The following is a 12,053-nucleotide window of genomic DNA, read 5'->3' on the forward strand; positions in this document are numbered from 1 at the left end:
AGAAGCTAAGCTTGAGATGAGAACATAAAAAAGCAACACCTGACACATCCACCTCCCACCACATCACACCAGCAACCTCTGCCCACTGCCCCTTATCATCACCATATTCCTTCTTCCATTCCTCACCCACCCACACATGCTCACACAGCCCAACACCAAAAATACAAATATATGTATTCACCACACCAGCTTCTAGAGAAAGGTATGAGGGTAGAAAAATAGAAAATCCAAGACTAACACAGAATTCTTTGTAATCACCCTCACTGCAGGTAAAAGTGAACCCAGAAAGAAGAGAGTCACAGAGAAGAAGAGGTCCAAAATCTAGTATGTATGAACAAAATAGAAATACCAATTAAAGAAATAAGAAACCTAAAAAGAAACCAGAAAGAAATTTGAAAGCTAAAAAATTTAAAAACTGAAATGAAAAATTCACTAGAGAGATTCCAAGGCAGATTTGAGCAAGCAGAAGAAAAAAAATTAGTGAACTTGAAGACAGAACAACTGAATTATTGAATCTCAGGAACAGAAAGAGAAAAGATTGAAAAAAAGTTAACAGACGTATAGGACCAGTGGATACCATCAAAGTGAAAGTTCCAGAAAAAGAAGACAAAGAAAGGGGTAGAAAGATTATCCAAAGAAATAATGGCTGAAAACATCCCAAATCTGATGAAAGAAGTGAATGCAAATATCCAAGAAATTCAATGAACTCCAAGTAGGATGACCCACACCAAGAAACTTGACAATGACAAAACAAAGACAGAATTTTGAAAGCAGCAAGAGAGAAGCAACTCATCACATACAAGGGATGCTCAATAAGAATATAAACAGATTTCTCATCATAAAGTATACAGGCCAGAATTAAGAGGGCTGATTCAAAGTCCAAAAAAAAAAAAAGTCAAACCAGATCCAGCAAAACTATCCTTCAAAAATGAAAGAAAAATTAAGACATTCCCAAAGAAACAAAAACTGAGGGAGTTTACTACTAGACCTGACCTACAAAAGGAGTCCTACAGGTTGAAACTAAAGGGCAATAGGCAGTAACTCAAAGCCATATGAAGAAATATATATCTCAGTAAATGTAAATACATAGGCAATTATAAAAGCTAATGCTTTAACTTTGGTTTACAACTCTATTTCTCATTATAACTTTGATTTGTAACTCCATTTTTTGTTTTCTACATTAAGAGATTCATGAATAAAAATTATTAGTTTGTATTTTTAGACACACAATATATAAAGATGTGATTCTTTATATATTGTCAGTGACACCGACAACCAAAAGGGGTAGAAATAAAGCTGGAAAGGAGAATTTCTCTATGTTATGAAGTTAGATAATATAAAATCAGATTGGAGTGTTACAACATTAGAATGTTAACTGTAATCCCCATAGACACAATAAGGAAAACAGCTATAGAATATACACATACAAACAAAATGAAAATGAGGAGAAAATAAAAACATTTCCCTACAAAAGAATCAACTGAACACAAAAGAAGACAATAATGCAGAAAATGAAGGACCAAAAAACTCTAAGGAATATAGAAAACAAATGGCAAAATGGCAGAAGTCCCTCCTAATCAGTAAGTACTTTAAATGTAAATGGTTAAACTCTCCAATCAAAAGCCAGAGATTGCCAGAACAGATTAAAAACAAAGTAATCTGTGCGGCGCCTGTGGCTCAAAGGAGTAGGGCTCCGGCCCCATAGACTGGAGGTGGTGGGTTCAAACCCAGCCCCGGCAAAAAAAAAAAAAAAAGTAATCTAACTATATGCTATGTATAAGAGACTCTATTTTTTATTTGTTTGTGATTATGGATATATAATAGTTGTATATCTTTGTAGGATACATGTGATGTTCTGATACAGGCAAAATATAAACGTAAATTAATCAAATCAGGATAATTGGGGTATCCATTAACTCAGGCATTTATGTTTTGTGTTAGGAACATTCCAATTCCATTCTTTTAGTTATTTTAAGGTATACCCTAATTTACTGTTGATTATTGTCACTTTGTTCAATTTAGAGCTAGCGACAAAAATAGGTTGAAAGTGAAAGGGTGAAGATTTCTAAGCAAATTTCAACCAGCAGAAAAAAGCAGTGGCTGTAAATAAGCCTGGCACAAAAGACAAATATATATAATAGTATTGAGGTACTTAGTATAGTCAAATTCCCAGAGTCAGAAAGTAGAAAGGTGGTTGTGAGGCACTGAAGGAAGAGGGAACCAGAAGGTATTGTTTAATGGGTAGAGTTTCAATTTTACAAGATAAAAAGAGACCTATAAATGGATAATGGTGGTGGTTGCCCAACAATACAAACGTACTTAACGTACTTCACTAAGTTATACACTTAAAAATGGCAAAGGTGGTAAACGTCGTTTTATGTGAGTTTTATTGAAAATTTTTTAAATATGTTGTTTTTTAAAAAGGAAATTGGTAAATGTGGAATGTAAGTGTCTTGGCACAGTAACTGAGAGGATGCCAGGAAGGCTATGTTAACCAGTGTGATGAAAGTGTGTCAAACGCTCTGTGAAGCTAGTGAATGATGCCCCATGATCATATCAATGTACACAGCTATGATTTAATAAAATAAATAAATAAATTTTTCTAGTAGCCACACTAAAAAACTGAAAAAAAAAAAAAATTAAATGGAGAAAAGATAACTCCACGGTTGCAGTTGATTTTTAACACCATTCTTGTAGCAACTGATAGAATAAGACAAAAATTAAGCAGAGACACAAAAGATGTGAACATTTTTGAACATTTTGACCTAATTAATATTTATAGATACTGTGACCGCAAAATGCACTTTCTTTTCAAGTGCATGCAGTACATTCACCAAGATAGACCATATGCTGGGTCATAAAACAAGTCTTGGTAAATTTAAAAACACTGAGATCACACATCTTCTGCCCACAATGGAATTACATTCAAAATCAGTAGTTAGAAAACGTCCAAATATCTATAAATTAAATAACATACATCTAAGTATGTTTGTATCAAAGAGGAAATTACAAAGAAATTAGAAAATACTTCAAATGAAATGATAATAAAAATAAAGCAGATCAAATTTTGGGAGGCAGCTAACATGGTAATTAGAAAGCCTTTTAGAGCATTATATGCTTATTATAGAAAAGTCTCCAAACTGATGATCTAAACCTAATTAGTCAGGTTGACTAATGAAAATGAAAAAGAGTAAACCCAAAGTTAAGTAGAAAGAAATAATAAAGAGCAGATAGCAATGAAATAAAAACAGTTGAGAAAATTAACAAAGCTAAAAGTCAATTATTTGAAAAGATAAACAAAACTGGCAAACCCTTGTAACTAGACTGATCAAGAGAAAAAGAAAATAAATTACCAGTATCAGAAATTAAGGAGGGGTTATCACTCAAGGCTCTATAGACTTTAGGGGAATAACATCAACTTAGATCTGAAAATTTGACAACTATATAAAACAGACAAACTAAAATTTGTCAAAATCAAGAAAATTCTATAATTGTAGCTAAAGATTTTTAAATCCCTCTGAAAACCTTCATAAACAAGAGAAGAAACCACCCCCAACTTGTCTTAGAAGACTTGCATGGCCCCATTGCAAAACCTGACAAAAATATTACAAAAAAAAGAGAAAATTATGCACTTATTACTCATAAATATAAAGTGAAATTCTCCTCTACAAAGTAAAAACCTTGAGAATTATAAATGTATATAGCATTTAGTGAAACAAATTGATTTTGTAAATGAACAAGAAAAAGTGTGAGGATCTACAAAATCATCAGAGAAGCCTAGAAGTAAAATAAAAACTTAGTTCTACCTCTTACTAGCTGTGCAACATCAGGTAAGAGACTCATCTGCTTTGAGCCTCAATTTCTTCACCTATAAAATGAAGATAATTGTACCCACCTCATTAAATTCCTGTATTACGGTGAGTTCAAAAGAAAGAAGTGAAAAGCCTACATATCTGCCCCGGGACCATCCCGTTGCAGTTGTAAAGGTTGTGCACTGCTCCCTAGGTGAACAGCATCCTCTTAGATTACACAGTACGCAGCCTATCCCATGGTACATGGAGGCCTTGCTGGGTTCTCAAAAAATTTAAAGAGCATCAAAATAGCTACAGTACTATATACTAGAAAAGAAAACTAGATGTTCATTCAGGAAATAAGACTACATGTCCCTTCAAAACTATGGAATAGTAGTATGCTATTCTGGCCGTGTTATTGACCTGTTCTAAGCTACCACATACTTGTCTATAATACCTGTATTTTATAACATTCTCAGATTTTCAAACTCCCAATACAAAGCTTATGCTTGAAGTTTCCAGTGACAATGCATTAAGGAACTAAATGTACAAGGTTACTTTTTTCTTTTTTTAACTACAATAACAAACAAGATGATAGCAATGATCCTTGTTCAGTATTATACAAAGGAAATACAGTTAACACCAAGATTAAACAAGATAGAGTGTTTGTTTTCTCATGGTTTTTATTTATAAACTTCAGGGCTCCTTCCTTACCTGATTTATGTTTCAAATTCGTGGTCACCCCATCAAATTCAGATTTATCAATTTCCCATGCAAGAGGTAGCTTGCCGAGGCTGTTGGATAAGTTTTCCAAGCTATTTTCTTCATTATAGATGATTTCTGATGTACTGGTTGGGATACCAATGTACCTTGATGAATTATTTCCAGCAGACAAAGAGGTACTAGCAGGGAGACAAGAGGAGCGGGACGGATGTGGAGTTTTATAGATTGAGGTTGCCTGGTTGAGAAAGGCATAGTCTGAACAGATGGCATAAATTTTTTCCCGAGTGTGAGTCACCGGACAACTCCATGGATAATGACTATCTCCTTTGGGACCCAAGGGTGCTCCTGAGGCACTTGAGCAGAAAGATGTTACAGCACCTTGTAGACTTTCTTCAGGAGACGTTCTCTCAGATTTGTGCTCACCATTTCCAGAATCATTCGACCTTTCTGTTTCAGCAATGTTAGGCATTGAATGTACTGTCAAAGTTTCTATTACTAGGAAGAAGTTGCAACTCTTTTTGGTTTTTTGAAAAACAACTTTGACACTTGTTTACAGCATTCTATAAAACCTTAAGTGCTGCAAAATGGGTTTCTACGAAAAGAGAGAAGTAAAAGAATGACCAATAACCCAGCAGACACCACAAACAGCACTAAAAAATGTATCGATTAGTATTCCTATGCTTTCATTCCATGTTTGCCTCAAGTCATGATCACTGACCATCCATCTTATTTTAAAAATTGGTATAAATAATGTATTAGAATAATAGGGCGGCACCTGTGGCTCAAGGAGTAGGGCGCCGGTCCCATATGCCGGAGGTGGCGGGTTGTTCAAACCCAGCCCCGGCCAAAAACCAAAAAAAAAGAATAATAAGAAAGACAAATCACCCAATTTAAAAAATGGGCAAAGAATCTGAATAGTCACAGGCAACAAAGAAATGGCCAATAAGCACATGAAAACTGCGGTCTCCAACCCCCAGACTAAGAACGCTAAGTGTTGGTAGCCTGTTAGGAACCAGGCCACTGGTTCCCAGCAGTATCACCACCTGAACTCCACCTCCCGTCCCATTCCCCTCACTATCCCCGGCTTCCTATCTGTGGAAAACTTGTGTTCCATACAACCAGTCCCTCCTTCCAAAAAGGTTAAGGAACCACTGCATGAAAAGATGTTCAGCATCATTAGCCATCAGGGAAATGCAAATTAAAACCACAGTGAGATACCAGCTCACACCCACTAGAATGGCTATAATCAAAAACACAAATAGTAACAAGTATTAGGGAGAATCTGGAGAAATTGGAACCCTCATACATTACTATTGTAATGTAAAATGGTCCAGTTACTTTGGAAAACAATTCTCCAAATATTTAAACAGAGCTACCACTTGGCCCAGGAATCTCACTCTTACCCAAGAGAAATGAAAACCCATGTCCACACTCATGTTGACAGCAGCATTATTCATAACAGCCAAAAAGTAGAAACAAGCTACATGTTCATCAACTGATGATTGTGTAAATAAAATGTGGTGCATCCTTATAATGGAATATAATTTGTTAATAAAAGGAAATGAAGTACTGATATATGCTCAACGTGGATGAACCCTGAAAACATTATACCACGTGAAAGAAACCAGCCACAAAGAACAAGACCATGTGTGATTCCATTTACGTGAAATGTCCAAAATAGGTGAATCCATAGAAACAGAAAGTAAATAAGTGGTTGCCTAGAGCTGGGGACTTAAGGGGTGATGGGGTTTCTTTTTTTTTTTTTTTTTTTAATTATTATTTTTTTAATTTATTTATTTTTATTGTTAAATCATAGCTGTGTACATTAGTGCAATCAAGGGGTACAATGTGCGGGTTTCATATACAATCTGAAATATTCTCATCAAACTGTTCAACGTAGCCTTCATGGCATTTTCTTAGTTACTGTATGTAGACATTTGTATTCTGCATTTAGTAAGTTCCGCCTGTACCCATTCTAAGTGATGGGGTTTCTTTCTGGAGTAATGAGAACATTTTATAACTAACTACGGCAATGAATGCACAACTTTATGAATACACTAAACACCATGGAATTGCAGAGTTTAATAGGTGAATTATATGGTGTGTGAATTATATATCAATAAAGCTGTTTAAGAAATAATGCATTAGCAATATTATTTTTAAAACATACACATAGAGGCAGGCATAAAGGATACATGATAAATAGTGGTAAAAGATTTAAACTAACAAAAGACACAGATTTCATTTTTTTACAGATTCATTACCTGAAAAGAAATCAGATCCAATTAAGCTATCAGTAACTTCTGATCAGTCTCAGGAAAAATCAAACTTCAAGTCTAAAATAATTCCTGTGGGAAAGAAAACAGAACAGTTTAAATAACAACTGAGGGCATTCATTGAAGCTGAAGAGTTATACAAAAGGAAGTCGTTGGTGAATCAAATCATCACAGGTGATGCCAGGAAAACGCCATACATGGGCAGATTGGCTGGGTTTCTCCAGGCTCCAACAAGGGCAGCACTTGAGAGACTCAACCAACCCTGGCTTTTCAATTTGCCTTTTACGAGTTAAAAAAGTTCAAAATGAAAATAACTTCTATGGTTACAGAAAAATGAGTATATTGCCACCATCATAAAATATAGCGAAGGACAAAAACCTGTGACCAAGGCTGCAAGAAATAACAGAAGATGATTCGCCCGAGACCCCCTGCGCTGGCCTGATCTGTGGGGGGAACTAGTAAAGGTACTGGGTGTTCTTCATGTAATTTAAGGAAACAGAGCTGCATGTAAAGATACTCTGTAAGATTCCATCTTCTGTGCTTTTAAGGCATGCTTTCTCTGTTCAAACCCTTGGGTGGTGGTTTTTTAAATAATTGTGCAGAGTGTGTAGTTGTTTGCAGATCACTTAGGTGGGAGCATCACCACTGTAGGTGGAACATCCAGTGGTTTCATTTTGAAAACTTTCGCTTTCTTAAGAGTAGGTGCAGTGGATCCCTAGCCAGGAACTGTGGACGTCTTCTCCTTCCTATTCATTTTGTGATGTGGTGGTTGCCAATGGAGGAAGGTGCAAAAGGAAGCTCAGAACCAAGGCACTAGAAACCCAACTCTGGTGTTTGTGGAAGATAAAGTTTCTCTGATTCTTGGCAGAAATCCTAAAGTAGCATTTTCTACTTCTTATCCGTGATTTTCACACTTTTCTCTGAAAGCCCGTGTGGTGGGTAGAAAGGTATATTTTTGTGGTGTTGGGGTTGGGTGGTGGTAGGTAAGGAAAGACAGAATATTGTTATGGTGAGGGATGACCCACAAAGGTTACTGGAGTTACCCTGTTTCCCTGAAAATAAGACATCCTCCAAAAATAAGACCTACTTACAGGAAAGATAAGACGTCCCCTGAAAATAAGACCTATCGCATCTTTGGGAGCACACCTTAAAATAAGACACTGTCTGTTTTTCGGGGAAACAGGGTAGTTTGGTGAGGGGAGACAGGAATGTTCCAGGCTCTGTACTTTTCATAACTTCACGCCAAACTTAGCTTCCACTTTGCCATGGTTTCCTTCCTCAAACTGAATGGGATTTTGCCTTCAGGGCCAGCTCTCTGTGTGACAGTATAGGGATTTTATGAAGTTCATTCATGTGGAACATACGTAGGAGACTATTTTTATCACAAGCATCGGCAAAGGGAAATCACGGCATTGGAGGCTGAAGACAAGAACGAATGTAGCACTTAATATATAAAAAGTGTAACAAGGGCCGCGCCTGTGGCTTAAGGAGTAGGGCGCCGGTCCCATATGCCGGAGGTGGCGGGTTCAAACCTAGCCCCAGCTAAAAACCAAACAAAAAAAAAAAAAAAAAAAGTGTAACAAGCTGGTTTTGTTTGTGCTTTTGGTTTCTTTGCTTTTAAATAATGCTCACTGAATAAGAATGGTCTCTTTGGTGGCAGGTTCACCGTAAGGAAGCTAAAATCATTAACGTAAGAATATATATTGATTGTCACTAAAAATCAAAGTATCAAAACTTTCTCATTTGAAACACTGATTACATAAATTTCTCAATGGAAATTTGTGTAATAGTCATAGATTTTTATTATATAAGTAAAACCCAATTACTGGGGGGAAAGGCCAAGTGCCAAAGATACTACATAGAAAATGAAAATTATCCAAAGCCCAGGACCCACTAACTTTCTTTTCATGTTATCTGAGTCACATCTGTCTCCCCACTGTAGTGAAAGCTCCTGGGGCCAAGAGGGCTTCTGTTATTATATCCTCGGTACTTTGCAGACATCTCAGCTTTCTTAGTAAAATGTACGAAGCACAATTTATTACAGATAAGAGAGTCATTATTGACATCAATTATTGTATTATGTTGTAGTTACAGCCTCAGGAAATTGTGAGCTAAAGAGACCTCATTTGTCCCTCCATTTAATAGCCTGTAGCTGTCGGGTTTTGTCACATCTTGTTTCTCCTTTTGCCTCCATATTTTTTTTAACTTAGAGACAGGGTGTCACTCTGTTGCCCAGGTTAGAGTACAGTGATGTGATCATAGCTCCCTACAAACTTGAACTTCTTAACTCAAGCTATTCTACTACCTCAGCCTCTGAGTAGCTGGGACTACAAGTACACACCACCATGCCCAGATAATTTTTTATCTTTTGTAGACTCATTCAAGTTATGTTGCCCAAGCTGGTCTCCAAATTCTGGCCTCAAGCAATACTCCTTCTCAGGCTCCCAAAGTGCTGGGTGTACAGGCATGAGCCACAACACCCAGCCTTGTCTCCGTATTTATAAACCATTCTCAATTCCATGCCCACTCCTAGCTCCTTCACCCCCCACTCACCACCCCCATCCCTGCACTGTGAGTTGACAGTTTAAACTGACCTGTGCATAGACATTAGAAAATAAAGTTTGCTAAATACATGTGATCATGGAACTCCCCTGCCTGAAACCCTCTGCTCTTAAAACAAAAGGTCAACTCCGCATCTGGCACCAAGATCTATCTGGTTAGGTCCACCTCACCCCACTTTCCCTGTGATTATTGCTCTTCATTACCTAGCCACCCTCCTTTACTTAGTTAGCTCCCATTCATCTTTCAAATGTTTCAAGCTCTAGTATCATTTTCTGGGGAAGCTTTCTTTGCACAGCAAACTAGGCCAGGTCACTCCAAAAATTTTCCTATATGTTTCTTGCACAGATCTTACCAGGGAACGATTTCACACTTACATTTGTGCTTTTATGTTTATATGATGAATGCCTGCCTCCAACAAGCCTGCTTTTCCTATTGTATCCCAGGGCCAACCATGTGTAGAAGTCTCACTCAATATTTATTTTTTTAAGTGCCTACACAATGTGACTGACTGAGGTTTCCTCCCAGGTAAGTGAGGTATTGCTGTATTAAAGATTTACTACTCAGAATGATTGCAGGACTTAAGGCTCAACTTATGGCTTATTCATAAAATCATGTATTGTTTATTGCGTGCAAAGCCAAGTTTTATAAAATGGCAAGCTGTAAATGCACCGGTAGATTAATGATTGTTAAAGTCATTGGAACAAATTGGTTTGCAGGATAACGTTCTGTTTGTAAAGCCAATTATTTCTCGACTAGGTTGTATTCTTTTCAGGTTATATTTCAAGTCTGTATTCTTCAGTATTAAGTTTATGAGAGAATTAAACATCTTTTTTTTCCTAAACATCTTTAAAAATATCTTCAATAAAGCCTTCCACATATAACAAATGCTATGATCTATACTCTGCATAGGAGCAACCGAGCCGCTGGCGCAGTTGGGTGACTTAGTAATGAGTCAATGGGCGCCCGCCCTAAGGAGAGACCAGAAGCGCTAAGCCCCCAGTGGGTCTAGTCTCCCGCCTTCCCACCCAGGGTTCTCCGGGGACCCCTCCCGGTCCCTCCCCAGAGAACAGGCCGCAGGCCTACAGAAGGATACCCGGGTTCCGCCGGCGCCCCCGCGCCCGCAGCGAGTGCACCCTCAGCGGAGGCCGGGAGGGTTCCCACCGCCCTTCTCTGCAAAGCTCGCGGCGCGGCCCGGCTCGGAGGACGCAGGACCGAGGCGACAGTCGCGCAAGCCGGTCCCCACCGACAGAGCCAGTGTGCGGAGGCGGTGCGGGCCGAGAGGAAGGAGCGCCGCGGCGCCCCCTGCCCGCCGCCTCCGGCTACGGCCACCCGGGCCCCGCGCCCCTTCCGATGCCGGGCGTCCCAGTCCCCGCCCCGGCCCAGGACCGCGAGGCTTCTTTGCATCTCCGCGGGCCCTCCCCAGCCCCGCACCCGCCGGAAGACCGGCTTGGCCGCGAGGGGGAGCGCGTCAGAGCCGCCCGGGGACCGGGACGCTGGCTCCGGGTGTCAAAGGCGCCCGGGAGAAAGGGATGCAGGCATTTACTGCACCCGGGAGAAGGGGGCAGCCCCTCCATTCGTGCTTTGGAATAGACGAGTTGCCCTCATTAATAAAGACACCTGCAATAAAGAAAATAGGAAAGACATCCCCTGCCTTGGCGCCCGACCCGGCCTCTTTAGCTTACAGAGCCAACCGGCCCGGGCCGGGCCGGCCCGGTCTGGGGGCAGCTGGCGAGTGCGAGACAGGCAGAGAAAGAGGCTCTGGGTCCGACTCCCAAGGTGACCGGAGACACCCTCCGGGGCGGCGCACTCTGGAGTCCTCCGGTGACGGCCCTGTCCAGCGTGCCCGCGTGCAGGGGTGAGGGGAGGGCCACCGCGCGCCGGCTCCCGAGCGTGGCGTGGAGACCGACTCTCGAAAAGGGGCCGCTGATACCCATGGGGTCGCCTCCAATCAAGCTTTGTTCATCAGAGGACCAGTCCCTTCTCCCCTAGCGCTTCTCCTCTCCTAGCGTCCCGGCTTTTCACCTTACTCCTTCCCAGGGGGACGGGCACCGATGCAGTAACCTCCATTCGGACGCCACAGGGCTCCGAGAGGCGACGTCGGCTGCACCCAGAGCAGGCGGGCGGCAGCAGGCCTGGGTGACCCGCACAGGGCCGGGCGCGCGTGGCGCACAGCCGGCCGCCACCTCGGCCCCTGCCCACCGCCCCGCAGTACCTCTGGCCTGACTGACCCGGTCGGGTTGCTGCAGCCGCGGCGGAACCCGGCACCCAACCCGGATTACAACTTCTAGCGCGCTGTCCGCGACGTCCCTCCGGTTACCCTGGGGCTGGCGTCTCTCGTCCCATCGGACGGCGCGAGGATAGCGTCCTGTTCTGCGGTGCCCCACGACGGGTCGTCGGGTGTCATTGACAGCACCTTCCTTTCAACGTGTTTTATGCCTGCTCTCTGCACGTGCAGAGGATACAGTGACTCCCCCAAAAACTCTGTGTTGTGCTTCCGCATCCGTGTACTCCTCTATCGGGCATCTGTAGTATTTATCTGTTTCCCGAAAGCAGTGACCGAAAAGTAAATAAATAGGTGAGAGAAGGGAAGCCTGGCAGGATTTCCGCTCGTCTCGTCGCGAACTACATATCCCAGGAAGCCCGGGACGCCGGGACGCGTGTCCCTTCCGCCATCCACTTGGAGAAGGCCTTACTCAGCCTG

General features: G+C 41.2%; 1 protein-coding gene across 10 annotated transcripts in view; it reads right to left on the reverse strand.

Moving 5' to 3' along the window:
- Positions 1-11,935, reverse strand: part of BIVM (basic, immunoglobulin-like variable motif containing) — a 41,470-nt gene extending 29,535 nt beyond the window's left edge. For 3 of the 10 annotated variants that reach the window (XR_008374675.1, XR_008374674.1, XM_053564097.1), the window contains exons 1-3: positions 11,581-11,934; positions 6,779-6,862; positions 4,506-5,106 (exon numbers count right to left, since the gene is read on the reverse strand). Coding sequence is in view for 6 of the 10 variants with exons in the window: in XM_053564097.1 (XP_053420072.1) it covers positions 4,506-4,983 (478 nt within the window). In the remaining 4 variants the exon portion in view is untranslated. The other 7 variants (XM_053564101.1, XM_053564099.1, XM_053564096.1 and 4 more) reach the window with 7 other exon arrangements.
- Between the last annotated feature and the right edge of the window lie 118 nt (positions 11,936-12,053).

The sequence above is a fragment of the Nycticebus coucang genome, chromosome 15 (genome assembly GCF_027406575.1).
Source record: "Nycticebus coucang isolate mNycCou1 chromosome 15, mNycCou1.pri, whole genome shotgun sequence".
Classification (NCBI taxonomy): domain Eukaryota; kingdom Metazoa; phylum Chordata; class Mammalia; order Primates; family Lorisidae; genus Nycticebus; species Nycticebus coucang.